Source organism: Phaenicophaeus curvirostris, chromosome 1 (genome assembly GCF_032191515.1).
Source record: "Phaenicophaeus curvirostris isolate KB17595 chromosome 1, BPBGC_Pcur_1.0, whole genome shotgun sequence".
Taxonomy (NCBI): domain Eukaryota; kingdom Metazoa; phylum Chordata; class Aves; order Cuculiformes; family Cuculidae; genus Phaenicophaeus; species Phaenicophaeus curvirostris.
Genome location: NC_091392.1, coordinates 54,510,783 through 54,530,811, shown reverse-complemented (window position 1 = coordinate 54,530,811; position 20,029 = coordinate 54,510,783). Strand labels below are relative to the sequence as shown.

The 20,029-nt window shown below is 37.5% G+C and overlaps 1 protein-coding gene across 1 annotated transcript; it reads right to left on the bottom strand.

The window, feature by feature from the left end:
* Positions 1-6,002: 6,002 nt before the first annotated feature.
* On the bottom strand, positions 6,003-17,844 carry NTS (neurotensin). The gene is made up of 4 exons (XM_069849819.1): positions 17,694-17,844; positions 13,559-13,620; positions 8,463-8,687; positions 6,003-6,375 (listed from the first exon to the last, which is right to left on the bottom strand). Exons 1-4 carry the CDS (start codon positions 17,761-17,763, stop codon positions 6,229-6,231), a joined length of 504 nt encoding a protein of 167 aa, XP_069705920.1. The 5' UTR covers positions 17,764-17,844; the 3' UTR covers positions 6,003-6,228.
* Between the last annotated feature and the right edge of the window lie 2,185 nt (positions 17,845-20,029).

The following is a 20,029-nucleotide window of genomic DNA, read 5'->3' as shown; positions in this document are numbered from 1 at the left end:
GATGAGTGCCAGATGGTTGCCTTTATGATCCTCTACTGGGAATTCCTCTTTTTTTTTTTCAGAATACCCTATATTTTCTAGTTCATACACCTTATGTACAGTTTAGTCCTCCACTAACACTAACCCAACAAGACTTAGTATTAGATTTCTTTTCCTCCTTTCTCCCTGACTTTCCCCTCCCTCCCTCCAAATACGTATGACCAATGCCTCAGCCAGCTCTGACACTCTTTGGCTGGAGCCAAACAGAAGAAACACCTGGTTAACATCTGTCCATACTTTCTCATTAAGTCCCTTATCTGTCTGTATTTTGTTTCCCATTTGCTTGCTCCTTTACAGTCCCTTTCAGTTCAACTCTCTAAGACAGAAATCTGTAAAACTATAAATGTAAACTAGAGGTACAAGTAAGCTTTATTTTAAAAAATAATAATTATAATGCTTATAACTCCCTCATTCTCCACATGCAAAGTCTTGGAATAGTAACTGTTAACTCTGCTATAATTAAAAAAAAACTGCCTTCAGTAAATTGAAACTTTTGAGGGGAAAGGAAGTTAAGTATCCACCAAGAATTTCAGCTTCAAAAATAGCTGCAATGTTAGTACTTCAACGCCTTCTACGTATTAAAGACAGTCATCTAAAAATGTGCATCATTATTTCATCTTTCTGCAGCAAATGGGAAATGTACCATGGTCATAGTATTCTGCTATTATGTACCCCCAAAAGTTATCCTTTATTTACTATAAAATACAGAATAATTGGAATAAACTCTTCATCTGTGCGTATATACGCACATATACACCTTTGATCCATGTGGTGTTATTTTTTTGATTCCTCCTTTTTGAGCAGAACAAAAGGCATGTTGTCTGTTCTGAATAGTTCTTTATTTAAAAGATCATTGGATAAGATACCAAAGCACAACAACAACTGTAGTATATGGCCTATCCAGCTCCCCGAAGGATTTGGTAGTACACAAAAATAACCAAGAGATTTCATTCATGCAAGAGCTATTAAGTAAAACTATCTCTAATACCTTCTCTATACTTGTTATAAAGTAGGAGATCTACCCTTTTTTTTTTTTTTTTTTTTTGAGGAGGAGTAGTATAGTTTTTTAGCTGCATGGATTATTTCTCGAATCAACTAAATTGTTTTTTGCATCCTAATGAAAGGCATTACAATATTGGGTTCTAGGAACAGTTGTCTTTAGATACATAAAACCAAAACATTTTTGAGAAAAAAAAACTGGAGGAACCATACCATTCATTCCGGACAAAATGAATCCCAAGTCATATTGCTCCATGACAGTAAGACAGCATCCTTTAAGAAAACAATGCACAATATAGCACCTACTAGTTCTCTAGTTCTTTCCTTTTTTTTTCCTTTCTCTCTCTTTCTTTTTTTTTTTATTTTTTGTCTACACATTTATTTTAGAGCTTGAGTTTAATATTTATTATTTATTTAGGAGAAGCACATCCTGCAAAACATTCCTACAACTGAATTTCAGGAGTATAATGGAAAAGGGTTCCAGACTAATAATGAACTGTAACTTTTGCATGAACTGTAACTTTTGCATGAATTGTAACTTTTGCATGAAAGCAGACTGATACTTGGCCCACAGGCATATCAATCAGACAAATGCTATTTCTTGATAATTCCAGTCCAGTTATGTATGGTCCTGTCTTTTCCTTCTGCATGAGACAATGTGAGGAATCTCCTGAAATATCAGCTGTACACTCTCATCTACTTGGAAAAATCAAGTCTTCGTTGGGCAACTAACAGCTCCTGAAGGATTTATGTTTCTCAGTAGCTGACAACCCCCTTAAAAGTTCCTTGGTGGCTCCCATGCCATTTTCCTTTATTGTGTCCCCAGAGGAGTCACTTGGCCAGTCAAAGCTCACCTGCTAGCGAGGTACTACAATGCTCTTCCTAGTCCACTGCCTGACTATTGTGTCTGTCTGACCAATTCAAGTACCCTGGATCCAACAGGTTTTGGAATCTGATCATCAGCATTGTGCTTTTGTGTGTGTCTTAATGTGATGCCTGCTGGACTCAAAATATTGGACAATAATTTTAATTTTCAACAGCAATGAATAAAAGCAAACAAATATGTTTTAGCTACTTTTGTTGACACAGCTTAAAAATGTGATTCAGATACTCCCTGATGGTCCAATAAATGTCAGGGCTATTTATCTATCTATCTATCTGTTTGTTTATTTATAAATTTGCAGGTGTTTGCAGTTTTGCTCATGAATTTGGTTGCAGTAAAAAACCTCATTCCCTGGGTTCCCTGTGAAGTTCAATTCCTCCCTCCACTTCCTGGACATCAAGGCACAAGTTCTGACCCTATCACTATATCATAGAAGCCAGTATACTTTATTTTGCATGTTCTCTACAACTCTTGTTTTATGAATATGTCCAATATTTTGGATGTGGAGAACATCAGTCCGGAACTTCTGAGAATTTCAGAAGAACCTGTTCTTCTTTCTGCCCTCCTACACTCCAGTATTATAGTGGTGGTTTCCATCTTCAGTTTGATACCCCATAGTACAAACTGTTAACTAATCTTGGGGGAAAAGAATGAAAATCAAAGCCAAATTTTTGGTCTCCATTGTGTGTTAGTTACGAATAGGGTATGAGGCATAGCCACAATCATACATCACAAAATTAAATCTCTTTTCATCTGCAAACTGCACATTTCATCCACATTGTTCACATCACAGCCATTAAACTCTTAGCTAAAACACAGAACAAAGTTTAGACTTCTCAAAGACAGAAAACAGAAAATTTTATAGCATACAAGCAAGACTCAAGAAAGCTAACAATTTATTTTTAACCTAGAGAACAGTAACTATTTTTCTAATGTTTTTTTGGTAAGAAAAACTGACAAATATATGTTCCAGAAATGATAAAATTATTAATTTCTCTATTTTTACTTCTCTTGTATAGGGCATTTGTAAGATTATGGATGATAACTATTAAAGGTATATAAAATCAAATTAAACCTGTTACAATTCTACATTAGAATTAACTGAGAGATTTCTGCAATTGCTTTCTATGACAATAACCAAGATTTAAGGAGTATGAGAAATAATTAAGTACAAGGAGTCTGAATAATTGGCATAATTATTCATCTATGAACTTTATAAAAACATCAATGGAATATGCAGGAAAAATGTGCTCCTCTGCCGAGACAAAGAAAGACAGCAAATCTCACAGTAAATGCCTTTATAAAACAAAGTTGTCTATATCAAAAGGCAGTTCTTTAAGCTAAGGCAGCAATCTGAGTTAATGGTCTTCAAAGCATTTTTAAACTTAAGAAAATTACAAGCTCTCTAACTTCACAACTCTTGACATATTGTGAGGGCCTCCTCTGGCTTCAGCTTCATTCAGCACCGAAATAGACTGCAAATACAGCATTGATTTTATGGCAATGCATAGCTAGGGCCAAGGCAGGTACCCTGAGGATCCCACTGAAAGAATATGCAAAAAAAAAGGACAAATATGCATAAAACTGCCTATTTTTTTGCTGCTGCCATCTAAAAAGGAAGGCTCAAGAAAGGCTGCGATTCCACAACACTGATCTCATCAGGAGATAGCAACAGCTAGAAACAACAGGAGATTTCAAGAAAATGAGGATCCCCTTGACATTAAAATATCCCTTAATAGCTCTGTATATCTGGCTTAATTGTATGGTTTAAGTGTGCTTTCTAAGATTTTAATGCTGCTATGCTTGCATTTCACTGATGACCAATAAGCTGAAATGCCAGCATTGGCTTTTGTATCTTCACTATGCTACAACTACGGGCATTATTTCCTCATTTAGTTGACTGCCTCTTTGGATGATAATCTTCTGGCAGCTCCCAGAACACATCTATCGCAGGCTAGGGAACAACTGAACAAGCTACCTCCTGCCATACTTTCTGTTCTGCCTCTTCCAGTGACACACAGTAGCTGACTGTGTGTGAATTCACAGCATGCTGAAAGGAAAACACTTATTTTAAGCTATTTCAGCCAGTTAGTCTGGCTATCTGTTAACTCTGCACTGCAAAAAACAAGTACACAGTCACAGTGTAAGTGCCACTCAAGTGTGGAACACTAGATGAGGGTGAAAAGTTAATCATTATAATTTGAGGTCCTTTGCTATCACCCTGAATATCTAAATCATCCCTAAAATGAAATGTGGAAGGATGATTTTGTTTTCTAAAACTTTAACATTCTCTATCAGACAACCACACTACCTTACCTTACTGTTTTTTTAACTCTTATACTCTGAAAAATGTCATGGCAACCTATTCCTTTTCTGAAAGTGATCTGAAATTTCTTTTCTTTCTTTCCTCATGTATTATTAGCAGTGAGTTTTGGAATGAACTCTGTTCTACCTTGTTATTTCAGACCGTCAGGCAATTTAGATTTGGAAGTGTCCATAATAGGTCTAGGGAGCTTGCAGATTTGTTGGAAAGAGAGATGTTTCTTAGCCATTCGAGAGCATGTTGTGTCTCCAGTCTAATTCCACAAGTTTCATAAAAAAAATAAAGGGTATGAAACTACCAGAACCTTATTTAAGCAAAGCCCTTAAGCGCATTAGGCATTAAAAACATTTGACACCAAATCTGCTTAAGTACTTTGCGGTATTCAAGTCATAATGATTATTACAGTAATTAGTGTATGCTCAGTTATATCTTGCAAGTGTACACTTTTAGTGGTACTGAATTAATAAACTGATTAATAACATATGCAGTGAGAAAAGGAATTATAGTTAGCTTTAGTGTAGTGAAAACACCCTTTACTGTAAAACACCCCATCCCTCCCCATGCAACAAAGGTTATATAGGCATTGGTATGGGGTTTTTTTTTTCTATGCATATCCCTGTATATGTTTAATAACAATTGACAGAAAAACTGACCGGTTAGAGAATTTGGAAATTCTCTGCCTTTTTTTTTTTTTTCTCTAGCAATTTGTCAGATCAGCATTGCTTTGAGGAAACACCTTGACCAGAAAACTATCATAGACTTTCAAAAGCAATGTTTTTCCCATTTTTTGCCTCCAGGTCTAAGCAATCAGGGTTGTTGGGTCTTGGACTATGCCATTGTTTTGATTGTTTTGATCCTCAGTTCTTCTGGACTGTTTTCCTCCAGACTGGAGTAAGATCATTGAGATCCCAAGTCTCACGTACACACCACAGACACAAAGTTGGAAAATGTGTAATTTCCTCATGGCTTAAAAACGTTTTCCATGCTGAGAGCTTCTCTCCACTGGCTTCCAAAACCATTTTTACCCACTGAAAGCATTTGTTGTTATAACAAATTTGTAGAGGGAGGGAAAGGAAATGGCTTTCAATTCTAAGTTTAAGATGTTCTAATTTTAATTCAAATATTTCTCCCAAGTTTCTCATATAACTGGATTAGTATTCTACCAGTGACAGCACATAAGTATGAATCAGCTTTTATTTTTTGTCTTTCTCTTTTTTTTTTTTTTTTTTCCCTGAGCATTCATAGATTAGGTAAACACTTTATATTGTTTTACGGATTTAATGAATTGATTTCCTTATTTAGTTGAGGATACACAAGACTCTCATGTACATCTAGGCTTGTTCCCACTAGCATACTTTGTCAGAAGTCCCATTTATGTATTGTTTTCTTAAATTATGGCTTCACTGGCAAGTTAGAAGTGAAGAATTTAAAATTCCTTTACAAGTAGGCCATTTAAAATATGATTTTTGAAATTTTCATTTAAAAGTTAGCTGATAGTATTTCCCTCCTTCCTTAGAACAAATCCCTAATAAACTAAACTGGCCAATATATATAAAATATTATGGAAATTCTGACTAGTGTATTAGATAAAAATTTGCAAGCATGTATATGTTTGAGATGGTGCATTAATAAACTTTAGGATTCTCAGTAGGTTTTATGGACAATATCAATTTACTTGGTGTATGTTGATGTGCTTTATAAAATAGAAGACTACAATATCATTGGAAATACGTTGAAATCTCAGTTTTGTACAATACATCATGCTTAGAAACTAGATTTATTTGCAAATGTATTGGTCCAATTAATCTCAAGTAGGAAAAAATCACAATCAAGAAACAGCAATTGCAAAAAAGACACAGTTATGTTATCATCTTGATGGTTTTCCATAGTATATTTTCACACAAGTATGATTTTAGATTTCAATAGGATAACCATAACGCACAGTTACCTATAAACTAAATATACATTGTTTTCTTCTTCTGCATCAGTAATATGAACTTCTCTTGAGTATGTATGGTCTTCTAGCTTTGTTCACATGTAGCTGCCGTTTCAGAATATAGGGATTTTTCCTTTTCATTATTTCCTTTTCTTGGCTTGAATTCTCTAGATCAAAAGCATCTTGCTGAAGTAACTGTAGGATACAAGAAGAGATACAGTGTTATCACCTTTTTTTTGGTAATGAAGATTATAAATTTCTACAAAATTTTATGAAATTTTATTTTAACATCTTTACCATAAAGATTTACCCACAATAGTTTAAAATAAAATTTAAAAAAAAAAAAGAAGAAAATCTAAAATCCCAAAACTCAAGAACTCAAGACAAAAAACTAAGAGCAGATTGGAGATTTGCTGGATCCTATACAGGTGATAATTAAATTCCACTGAAACAAATGAGATCATTGGTTTCGACCAGAGAGAAAACCTGGTATGTCCTTCTTGAACTAAAACTCAAATTGACTGACAACTTCCTAGTGATTGACACTCTATAATCACTCATTTAGGCTAAACACCTCCTAAAACACCCACTGCCTGCTCGTTTCAGCTTTTAAGCAATATTTTTACATGCAACGTCCTACAGCTAAAGAAATAGAAATGTGTAATAAACAAACAAAAAATGAAATAAAGCATAAGAAAGCCAAAATTTTGTCAATCAAAATTTCTTATATAACTGTTCTTTAAGTTTTCATGGAGTTTTTAAAAGTGTTTTGTTCAGATTGGTTCTTGCTTTATCTGTTAAGATTTCATCCGTTCCTTCATCACGTTCGTCCATGGTCAAGTACAGTCCTACTGTCTGGCTGAAAGACATTAAACTGAAAACATTTTTATGCTCACCTCAGTGTTTCCCTGAGCAATCAAACTCTATTACTCACTTAATTACTCAATAAATGACTGCTCATCTAAATTCTGTTAAAATGAATGGAAAGACTCTCCTGGTTTCAACAGACTTGAGAGTCAGTCCTGGATGCATAAGATCACAAGAACTTCTCTCATTACATAGAATATTTATTTCAAGCCTTCTTCAATCCTTCTCCCTCTGGCTCTATCCCTTGTTCTTTTATTGTGTCTTATGAACTTCTACACTGACTAATTGTATTCCTAAGCTGAGAGAAGAATATTTTGGTTTTTAATTTCACATGCAGTATTGTTAGGAGTAATGATTCCCAATCACCCCAAGAGGTGAGGCAACTGCAAAGTAAGGAACTGTGATTAAGTTATATGGGGTCTTCTATATAGTCAGTTCTATGGTAGCTCCTTTCATTAACGTACTGATGAAGACCAGTCCTTGGAAAACCCTGGTTCTCACAGATATTCCAGTCTTTTGTATGGACCATTCTAGCTAATACAAAGGATTGAGAATAAGATTTCAAATACAGAGCTATGATTCAGCAAACAAAAGAGTATCAAGATTCAGCCAGACTGTCCAGGAACTTATGACAGCTGAAGAAATCAGGTTTACTGGAAAGCGGGTAGTGGCACTGAGATATTGGTTTTTGTTATGCAAAGCACCTTTTAGTGTAATATATAACATACAAATGGATTGTGCCAAATGTCCCTCTATGTGATCACTGCACTAAAATAAATATCACAAGTGGACTATAAGTAATCAGTACTTAAGAGCAGCAATCTTCATACAATCACAATGTGAACTTCCAGGGCTCTCTTTAGGTGTTAGGAAATGAAAAGCAAGTTCCTTTGCTACCAGTTTCCTAGCACTTACAGGAAGCCCAGGGTACATGGTGAAATTACATGCACATATGGGCATGTGTCCATGTTTTTTAAATCTAGTTTGCTTTAGGGTCTTAAAAGGGTTTTCACAAACTCTGAGTACATTTACTTGTGCCTCAATAAATCTGCAGTAACTTCATGTATGTTAGGCAGATATTAATTTTTTATTCTGGCATAGAGTTCACTTTCATGTGTTTATCTGGTTCCTTGAAATGACTACAAAAAGCAGAAGAAGAACGTAGTTAAGAGTAGTTTTCATTCATCCATGGGTCATCATAAAAAACAGGTACTCAGCTCGTAAGAAATTTCATTAATTCACAAATCTGTCAATAAGTGTTATATTAAAGGCATTAGAGAATATTAAAACAAGGGAAGGAAAGCTCAAGACAACATGACAGAGCTCACATGGATATGGATTTTAAAACATCACTACAAACAGAGTCTGAGAGTTTAAAAGCAGTTGAAACATGTAATTTTGACAGTTTATTTTACCTCCCAATGCTGAAAAGCTCTGCTGTGACAAACTTTTTGGAGTTGATATACTGTCAGCATTGCTTCCAAGCTGAAGCCATCCAGAGCAGCAGGAAATTGTCTTCCTGAAATGAGATCCTCTTCATCTGCCTCTACTGTTTCCCCTACTTGGTTGTTTAAGTTGTTGACAAGATTGCAGACATTTAACAGTGTCGTTTTCCAGTAAGGAAGTTTTGCTCTGTTAATCTGAAAATATAAATACAAATACTCACTACTTAACGCTTTGCAATTTTTGTTTGTTTGTTTGTTTTAGAAATGATGGGTAACATTCAAACATTTTAGTAGGAACAAGTTTCTGCATTGGAAGTACTTTTCATCTGCTCAACTTTTAGAGAAAAAATAGAGAGTGCTGAAATTAGGACAACTCATTTATTAAACACACCAAGTCTGCTTCCTCACAGCCTTACCCCGACAGGTAGATACACACAATGAATAAATAAACTCCTACCAAACCGGAATGGTAGCATTTTATAGCCATTCTGCACACGTGCAAACAAAAACACAGATGGAAATTAATATAATATAAATTCACAGGTGTAAATCAGGACAATGAGACAAACACACTGGATAAATTCCCAGTACTGGAATCCAAGGTGGATGCCTGTGGTTAACTAGATGTTTCTCCCCAGTTCATAACCACTATCAGTCATTTCAAAATCCCCCAAGAAAAGGAATGGAGTCCCTGCTTCAGGGCAAGCCGTCCGATGAGGCTGGGTTTGAAGTTATGGAATCTGTAAGCCCCAGGAGTTTTGGATGATGGAGAGTCACTAGCCAGGGAGGTGTGAATCAAAGGTCTAGATGAAGATGGAGCAAAGATGAAACAGAACTGTGCAAAAAATGCATTCCTGGTATGATAACTGGACTGAAAAAGTTAGACCAACTGTATTTAGGTAGTCTATAATGGAAGTTTTCGGAGATGTTAAACAAAGACAGAAACGGAAATTCCACCGTGATTTGTCACAAATTTTGCTTGCTCCAGTATCTTGCATTATTTAGGAGCCATTTACGTTTTAATCTCTTTTAAAAAAATGTTGAGAAAAATAATTTTTACTTTTCTCTCAGCAGTTGTAGCAATAGTCTTTAGTTCTGATTAACAACAGAAAAAAATCAGTGAAAAAACTAATTGCTACTTCTTTCACTGCTTTTCATGTATTTCCTGATTTCTTGGTTCTCCCACTATTAATTATTTCTTTCAAACTGTATTCCTTTTAGTGGTGAGCATCAAAATTAAAGTTTCCTTAAAATGGTGACATAGCAATCTCCAATCAAAATCCCAACATCAAATTACTATTTATTACTGTAAAGGCTTTCTTGTAGGATTACATTTTACCTGTGAACTGAAATGTAGTCGCTTCTTTTTGTGGATTTAGAAAGTTAAATATGGGTATTAAATTTACACAGATATTTCCTTTTACATACTGACAGCATTAATTAAGGGCGTGAATGTAGTGCTTACTTAGCTGAACATTAGGTAACCACATAATCTGTTGATATTGTATGCAAGACTTATGCATATTCAACATTACTATTTTTTGAGGGAGAGGGAAGTTGAGAGGAATGAGGAAAAAAAACAAAAAAAAAGCTGTTATCTTTATTAACATTACTTAGAAAATAATCCCTTTTGGCCATAAACATTACTCCAACATACATCTGATACCTGCATCCCTTTCAAAATGAGAGTAAGTTAGCCCTTTAATAAAAGCACTACCTGTTCTCAGATTCCTAACCGAGCTCAGAGAAAAAAAAAAAAAAAAAAAAACAAAACCAAGAAAAGAGTATTTTGTTTTGAGGCTAGGAAGAAAACAAATCTCAAATCTTATTCAGAAGCTTGAAATCGGTTCTGCATTGTTTACTTCAAGCTCATCTGTTGACCCATCTAGATGTGCTAATTAGTCTGTCAAAGTATTTAAACTGATGTCAAATAACATGATGGGAAATCTCTGAGGTGGTTATCCTAAAGAAATAAGTGAAAATACAGTTTAAGATGACCATGACCCAAATGTTCAGGCATATTGCCAATGTCTGATACATTTTCCACACAGGTCTAAGAAATATCAACTACCCCTACTCAAGACATATTTTGGAAAATACCTATATAAGAGATAAAGGAATTCCTTTTGAAACCTCATGTATCTTGAAAGAGAATTTTAAATCATCTAAGAAACTGAAATGAGCTTGAGAATGTTTTCTTTGACAACAGTCTTGTCCTATGAAACCATAAAGAGAATCTCAAGTTCTACTATTGAGTTCTATTATAGCACAAGTTCTTACATGGTGTATGCTAATGCCTGTAAATGTAATGATTTTTTAAGTGATGACCGAGTAACTCCTAGGCAGCTGTAACCTCATCTGCCTCTGACAAGGAGGCTAAACTCTCTGGACATATTCAGTCATCAGTAGGCATCCCAGAACGATAAGAAGCTCAGAGGGTCCAGACCTCAGAAAATGAATGCAAGTGATGATCCCAGAGGTATTTCAGAGATCACAGAATCACACAATGGTTTGGAAGGGGTCTTAAAGATCATCCAGTTCCACCCTCCCTGCCATGGGCAGGAAATATTTTGTTGGTGTTTTTTGTTTGGTTGTTTTTTTTTTTTTTAACTAACATCATCTCGATCTTGTTTTGAGTCCAGGACATTCTTCATGCAGCTGGTGATTTCAGGCAAGCATTTATGAATCTGAGAACAGAGCTATCAAGTTGACACAGAAATCAGATAACTGTGTATTTGTGACACTTCAGGTTGTGTTGTCTTAACAGATCTTCCAAATGACTCTGGATTTTATCTTAGAGGAAAGACAGATAAAGTATTTTAAAGACTTCCTTGATCCCTGTGTTTTCTTTGGGTTCTAACAGCAGGGAAGGGTGATAAACTGCATTAAATATTGAACACAGGTTACAGTAAGCATAGACAAACTTCTTTAAAGATGAAGAGTGATTCAGCATATAGATGGTGTTAAAGAGCAGTCTGAAAAGGGACATTATATACTGGACATCACCCTGAAGTCAAAAGGATATGGCAATTTTTTCCATAATATTGGACAGACTACTGAACGTTGCAAAAGGTGTGTGCTTAAATCCTAGATGTATTCTTGATCCTATATTTCTCAAGTGGCTACTTAGGAAGAATTTTTCTGTCAAATACTAGAACAAGTGATAAACCACTTTGCTGCATTTTTAGATGTAAGCTTTCATAAACATTTTCTTTTTCTTCTTTTTTTTCCCATTTTAATACTACTTAAATTGTCTGGATTTCTTTTGCTGCTGATTACCAAGTCTGTGTCAAAGATGGTTAATGCATTTTAACAGTAATGACCCTCGACTGGAACCAGATCTCAGGCACAATACAAGACAGTTATTACATATACCATCCTCAAATATGTTTCTTACAACAGAACCATGCTTTTATTCTGAGAGCTAAAAGCTAGCAGAGGACCAGAGAAAAAAACAAAGATCTTGTCATTTCAGTAGTGAATGGAATAGAGGTATGTCTTTTGTAGAAGCATTTATGTGCACTTTTTAGTGGTTCTGCATGCCTTACTTTCAGGTCAAGAGACTATATATATTGAACTAATCAACTTTAAATGGTGATTTAAGGCAGTATAATGTAGAATTAAAGCAATGTCTCCACCATACATCTACTGCATCTGTCAACTTTGGATGTCACTTGACTTATAGTATGTTCCATAAGGAAACTGAATAGCAAGCTACATGATACAAAACAACATAGAAGAATATTACGGTAATCTTCATTGCCTTCTCAACTGGTGTGCTATCTTTGTGCATTTCTTGTTACCTGAGACTGTGTTCTGTGCTGAGAGGGAGGAAAAGATGAAAGTGGAAAATAGGTTCACAGTTTCACTGAAGTCAGCAGCAGAAATACCAGCAGCTGCAGGGTTTCCTCCCAGGTCATACTAGTCTTTGCCATACAGAGAAAAAACTGTTTTTGTCAGCCTCCTACATTTGATTTTGTCTGGGGAGAAGAATATCTATTAAATCTTTCTGTAACTTTGAGAAGTGAGTGGCAAACAGGTCTACTTGTCCTCCAAGATTAATTACTATGCCAGTAAAGAACATGGGAACCTAAGAAATGTTAGACTAGATCAAAACAATTTGCTAGCCTCATTTCTTATCCTAGTCCATTCCAAAGATCCTGCAAAAAAAGCTCACATACATGCAAATACAGTAAATACAGAAGTCCTCCAGGTAGGTTTTGTCTTTAACCTTCAGCTAGTCATTGGCTTACAAAATTGGGGGGGCGGGAGGGGGAAATTTTTCATTTCTCATTTTATTTTCCATTGAATTTAAGCACCACTTGAACTTCATTAGAACAAAGAATTAATATATGTAAGCCCATAGGGTTTCTTTAATGTGTTGTTGAAGAAATATTAGATGTATATATTTCTTAGATCATTCGTGGAGAGTAACAGTGTTGACCAAGTGTCACCCTGTTCAATACGTATGTGCAACACTTGCTGCTTCACCTTGTCAATATGGGATTGGAAGTGATGTTTTGTCTGTTTGTATCAAATAACACACGCATCGCTCAGCCTGGAAACTTGTCATGGAAATGCCATTTATCAGATTAATATCTTCACAGTCATGTCTCCATATTTTTTACTAACACTATGATTAAATTCTTAAACCAAAATTAGCATGTGTTAACAATTTTTGCCTTATGGTTGTCTTAATTTTATATGCATATAGGGAATTTTGCATAAAAATAGCACTTATGGATTTGACTCAAGGTTAATTTAGCTTTCATCAGGCATAATCCTATTGGAAACACATTTACTCATATAAATTTACATCTCTGCACATAGCACAGTTTTGACAGTTTAATGAAAGTACCAATGTTACAAGTGAGGAACACTTTTAGTGTGTCACATCAACACCTTTAAATTTCCTTTGAACTGCAGAAAACCTTGCACCAAAGTAATGTATAGCACTGAACTTTTTGGTCTAGACCATAGGTTATTACTTTGTGCCAGGACTTCTAGGTTTCTAATGAGAATTCATTTGCTCCCTATCTGTCAGCTACACGAGGAAAAATAATTACCTTTGATGTGTACATATTGGTCAATAAATCTGCTTCTAACGCTTTCATTTCCTCTTCTGAATCTGGGAATAAACAAGAAACATATGTTTATTATTTAATCACAAATCATGGACACTTCAATTCAGCATACAGAATTGAGATATATGAATCAATTCTGAAAAACAAACAAACAAAGAGGTAAAACCACAACAAATAATCTAGAGGGACTGTGAGGAGTCTTAAGGTATTAGCACCATCATGTTAAAATGGCTACTCACTACCTTTTCAAAGACAATCAAGTTTATTGAAGTGAATGAAACTATTCATTAATCTCAGTTCACTGGTAGACAGGCCCACTGATCTGCAGCCACTTCAGTAAACAAAACTTCTGCAATATTCTTCAATCAAAATCAGTATGATTTTCATAATCACTATTTGTTACCTCTGTGTACTTAGAAAGAAGAGTTTAGATATTCATTTTCAAAGAATACTTATTTAAATAGCAGCTAAATCTTTAGGTGAAGGGCAGTTACGACTGCTTGACAAGATTTAGTCTGGATCATTCTTGGTTAAATTAAGAATATTTGATATGAGAGAATTGAGCTTGACCCATTTGTGATACAACATCTTAACAGTGCATATCTCAAAAGAAAGCATTCTGATTGAAAGTCTTAGGATTTTCTTTGCTAATTTAATTGAACTTTGATAGCTCAGCAGACTTGCAAGACCTGTGATTTGGTGAATAGGCTAAAAATTGCTGTAGAAAAAGAAAATAGACATAAACTTTTCTGCTTTGTGCTGTACAGAATCACAAGAAAGTTCTGATGCCTCGAAAATGTAGCAGCAAACAACACCCCAAAGATGACACATATACAGAAATCAGCTAAGACTTCAGGTAAAAAGAGTTCCACATGGCTTTTAGCTTTTAGGAATATCAGCAGTCCAAAGCCAAAAAATACACTTATTTATATTTAAAAACAAACTAAAGCCAAATCTATTGCATATTCATGTAAGTCATATCTCAGTCTCATTAAATTGATCAAAGCTGTTGGTATGTAACACCCTACCACAGAATTTGTGGACATACCGGTTCTCCCTATGCCTTCAATTCAGGAATCGTCACCATGATGTGTCTGCCTTTCACAGAATGTGAAAGTGTAAGGGACCTTTCATACACATATGTGCTACCCTGTGATAGATATCCACTAGCACAGAAAGCCAACTATTATAAAGCTTTTAAAAATCAATCATGTTCCATCTTATTAACAAAATGTCATCATCACCATTGTGTTCATTCTTTGGGGAATTCTTCCAAACTATCAAAGGATATTTATTTACCCTCTCCTAATTTCAAGCCTAATTTATTTCTAATTACAAATTGATTCAATGTTTGCATAAAACTTCCTTCACTATAAATGACACCTTTCTATTTGTACTATTTACATGACTCACGTATTTTTTGAGAGCAATCTCATCCCTTCCCAGCTTGGATCTTCACAGTGTGCTTATATGGTGACTAGCAAACAAATGCAAGTTTCCCTGGAAATCCTATAAATACTTCGCTGAAAGCTTCTGCCCAGAGCTATTAGACTCTCATCTATGCTCTTCTCTTGTAATAGCCTTGCATTCCCCGACTCATCAGAGTGGCCCTTCTCTGTACCTAACGTCATCTCAAGACAGCACAGCGCAGCACAGTACAGTTTGGATCAGAAGTCTTAGTACTCAACTACCTTAATGCTTACCATTAGCCATAAGAAGTAGCTCTCTCACACATTTTTTTATTTTTGTTTGCTTTTAAGGCTGAAAAGGTTTAGTATCTCACAAAAAAATGAGGTCAGATAATATGACTAAGTCTTATCTCCTCAGAAACTTCCAACAGCTCTGCTTCCACTGAAAGGAGTTTTAAGACTAACTTCTATTATTTCGTAAGCTTTCTTATTTTGTACAGGTTCACTGCTTTGTTTCTACTCAAGTCATCAAAAAATTGTGTGTTATGCTGATCATCCACTGTAGTGACGGTCCTGTTTGTCTTTGCATTACCAGTGTACTGCATTTATTCACTCATTCGTATTTTTGCACTGAAGTTGTTACTGAAAATACTACATAACACTGGTTTGTGGATCAGTATTGTAGCAAGTCACTAGCAACTACTCTACAATCTCATGTCTTATGGCCCTTTCAGCACTACTGGTTTCCAGTGTTTCCTCATCTCTTAACCATTTTATCATTAGCCAAAGTCTTGCTGGCAGCATAAGATCACCATAGTCGAATTTCTGCTAGTGACAGGAGCGAACAGGTGAACAGGTGAGCGGCGCACGTGTAGCAGCCTCGTGGTTTGTAGAATCCAGGGTCATACCAGCTAAGGAAAATTGAAGGATTTCTGTTTGGTTAGCATCTGGGGTTTATATTCTATAGAGGATGGAAGACAACTTCCATGCCATTGAGGTTGGAAGATAACTGCATATAAGTAAGACAGGTAGGTATTAAGAAATATTTTGACTGAGAAACAAAGTCTGGAGGATGTTACTTAGGAATAAAGCAAGGCTTGGCAGAGAGAAAGGAGGACATTCAGGTAATTCGGGAGTGAAAGAGACAGATGAAGAGTAAAAGTATAAAAGGAGCAGACTCAGAGATCGATGTATAACAACCTGGTTACACACTATTGTTCAAATCAGAGAGAAATTCACACAGGGTCATAGAATCATTTAGGTTGGAAGACAACGTCTTGATTCACTTCTTAGCCACAAGAAATATGGCTTCTATTTATATATTCACATTCTACAGGAACAGTTACATTCCACAGGTACACTCTTTCCCCCGAGGGCAAACATTTTCAAAAGACAATTAAAATCAACAGTCATTTTCTTTATGACATAGTTTTCCATATTAATTAAAACTGATTTGGCCCCTCCACACTGGCTTCTCCATGGCATTTCTTATATAAATAAAATTTCAAATTTTCGAGCAAATAAACCATCATGTCAGCTGCACATATAATTTTGTTTCTGGGTTTCTTCATGAGCCTATTTTAATTTCCACTGTTTTTTTTTTTTTTTGCTTTAGAGGTCTTTCAGGCTCTACAAACAGTTGGGCATGAAACTGTCACACTGAAAATACTAGACAAGTATTTACTTTAAAACTTTTATGAGGAGAAAACAGAAAATATTAATCCTTGTCACTAAGATTACCAGCTGTCTATAATATACAGAATGATTATGTTTGCTGTAATAAGATGCAGGGTTACATCTGTTACAGTTTTCTTCTACCAGGAAATACAAACTGGAAAATTTCATCTCCAGTCTGAATTAGGAATTCTGAGTCCTTTGAATATTGAAGCTGAAAAGTGAAGCTACATGTAAATTTACTTTTAATATTTTGTGTAGTTAAAAATAAATGTGTAAGCTAGTTAAGACTGGATTTCAAAGCGTATTCTGCTTCCCGTCTGTGTGTGTACACCTGTTTAAATGCCACCACACCTATTTTTGGCCATAAACTTACAGCTTAAATGATACACTCTTAGCTATGGAATTTACAAATGAGGAGACAATAGGTTTTAATACGTTGTCCTCTTTTTTTTTTTTTTTCTTCCAGTTTCTAAAGCAACTGCTTTTGGAATAGAAATGCACTTACATTAACCTTTCTACTGTGTGACCTGCATCTGATTCAGCATTTTATCATAATTTCAGATCAGTTGCTAGCATTTCCCCGCACCCCCCAGAATACTAACGCTGTATTTCTATGACTAAAAAGTGACAAAAGTGCACATATATTTATTTGGATTATGACAGCTATTCGTATCAGCTGCAGAAAATGTAATTCCTGTGATTTTTTGGAAATAGATGGTATTCAATTAAGACACAAATGAGGCAGCCTAGTCAAGCAGGAGGTCTGCACTGATGCAAGTTCCCAATGAGCAGCCTACACTAAGTACCACGGCGGGGATGCTGCGAAGAAGAACGGTTTGTACGAAGGGATAAAGTTACGGGAGTGGCAGAAAAAGAACGATGCTGGCCAGAGCCCTTTCTCAGGACCAGCTCCTCGGCGCCTGCTGGGCGCCCGAAGCCACCTCGCCTCCTTTCTCTTCAGGTGCTTCGCAGGGGAGCCACTCGGTCCCCAGCGGTCACCGGGGGGGACGGCGGGGTGCGCGGGGACTTACCTGAGCAGAGGCTGAAGGAGGCCAGGGCCAGCAGCACCACACACACCAGCTGGGCTCTCATCCTTGCCATAAGTCCATAAATCCTGGGGAGAGACGGAGAGAGAGACACAGAGAGAGGGAGAGAAGAGAGAGAAGAGAGAGCCTCGCCGCTCCGCGCCCCCAACACACGCACCGGCGGGCGGCTGCAGGCACCAGACGGGGCAGCCGGACCCTTCCCCAACTATATAAGCCGCAGGGTGATGTCACGGCGACGCCGACATCGCCTCCTCGACGAAGCTCCCCCCCGTCCCCCCCCCCCCCCCCCCGCCATCCTCCGCCCCGCCGCCCCCTCCCCGCCGCTCCGCGCCCGCTGACGCCACTCGCAGCCCTGACGCAGGCGGGGCGCGCAGCGCACCCCGCAGCCCTCCCCGCGGCGGGTTTCCCCCGGGAGGGACCCGTCCCCTGCTCCGGAAAAGCCCCGAAATAAGTCTGGGGTGGTTTATTATTTCGGGTTTGGTTGGGGGAGGGGGTGTTGTCTGTTTTTAAAAAGTTGCTGGAGTTGCGCGGTTGCGCGCTGGGGCAGGCGGAGCGCCGCGCTGCGCTCCTCGTGCGAGGCGCTCGCTCTCTCCGCTCCAAGTTTTCACCTTCGCTTGCGGCGAGAGAAGCGCCCGAGCGTCCCGGGCAGGGGCGGAGGTGTCGGAGCGGGGGGGCAGGGGCATTATCCCGGGCACGGGTGTCGCATCGGGCGCGGGTAGCGGGATAAAAAAGAAGAGAAGCGCGTGCGGGTGGGGAGAGCGATGGAGAGAGATAACAGGAAAGTCACTCCGTACAGGTTGTTCATAGATGCGCGAAAGATTCTAGTACCCGACACAAGACTTCCCAGGGTGCTTGCCCTAAGCCAGCAGCTACGGCTTCAAGGGAACAAGTGATGCTACGAGACATTTCTCTTAAGATACACTTTTCATGGTTGAATTTGCACAATAGATCTCTTTCCTCAAGTAGAGCTGGCTCCGTGAACAGCACCCAGAGCTGAAAAGCCTGTAAAGGGGGCAGGGGAGCCCGGAGGCAGCGGGGTGGGAGGGGGGACGCGGGGTGCCCCGTCGCTTCGCCGCACTCCCTGCCCTCCCTGCCTGCAGGGGGGCCGGGATCTCTCCGTTATCTCTACGGTTCCGAGCTCTTCCGAACCGTAAACCCCATGGAAATTATCCGAAGCGGAGGGTAGGGTAGGCTAATCTTTAACGCGTGAGTATATCAGTGTAAAGCTGAAATCTCACATCAGCCTCCATCGCGCTACTGCTTTTACTGTGATTTTTTTCTTAGATGCAGACAAATGCTCCATCTGTTGAATGCAGATAATACATTGCGGAACATTTCGATCTCTGTGAATACATTCAAGGATAAATGCACATGCCATGTACAGCAGGAGTACTCTCTGTGAATGGTAGATTCTGCTAGCGCGGATGTTCTCTTCACTGCAGAAAGTTTCTTTTAAAATGCAAAAAAGCAGTGATGAGTGGTGCTGCTTTCTTCCTGTGCCCTTTGTGCCTGTATCTGCTACTGAATAGATGCCGCAGAAACAGCAAACATGCAGAATTTTCCAAAATCCTGCCACAGGGAACACCTGGTGAGAAAAGTTTAATTAACTGAATTCCTTCTTCCCTGAATCAACTTTTGCAGCACAGCAAAATTTAAATTTGCATGCTGCTTTAGTTTATTGTCAAAGAAATACGCACGAAAATACAGCTGAGTGCATTCCAGTGGTATTAACTGTTTTAAGGACATGCATTTTTGCATTTGGGAACACATCCTTGTGTTCTACTAAGAGAGAATTTAAAACAAACAAACAAACAAACAAACAAAACCCCAAAGCATGTTTATCACATCGTGTGGGCTGTGCTGGTCTGACAGAAAGTTTCAGCTATCTCTCATTTGCCTTAGCACAGAGTTTAGGTTAGATAGCCACTCATACTCCCCTCTAGCCCTATTTTCTATAATTTCCATGATGTAGAAAGAACTATCTGCAGCTGATTTTGCTCTGTGGGTGTTCTGCAGCTCGGAAAGCTATGGGAATTGTATTTCATAGATATTTTCTAGTGCCTAGTCTCTGTCACAGATTTCATCAATAGTGCAATTGTTTATATTCTTATGTAACTGGAATTTATAGGAATGATGCTTTTTTTTCCCTCCCTCAGGAAGAGAGTAAGTGCTGTTTTCCCTCCCAGTAAGATATGTGATCACCTAATTGTTGCCTTTCTTTTTTTTTTTTTTTTTTGAATAAGTATATGGTATGTTATGGGTCATAATCTCTTTTTATCATTGCTCTTTTTCCACCTTTTCTTTTTTCCTGGAAAATGACA

Excerpts from the sequence above, each read along its gene's own strand:
- NTS (XM_069849819.1), bottom strand. The coding sequence starts at position 17,763 with ATGGCAAGGATGAGAGCCCAGCTGGTGTGTGTGGTGCTGCTGGCCCTG. Across the intron at positions 13,621-17,693 it reads CTCCTTCAGCCTCTGCTCAG|ATTCAGAAGAGGAAATGAAA; the intron begins GTAAGTCCCCGC and ends GTTTATTCCCAG. Across the intron at positions 8,688-13,558 it reads CCAATATGTACACATCAAAG|ATTAACAGAGCAAAACTTCC; the intron begins GTAATTATTTTT and ends TTATATTTTCAG.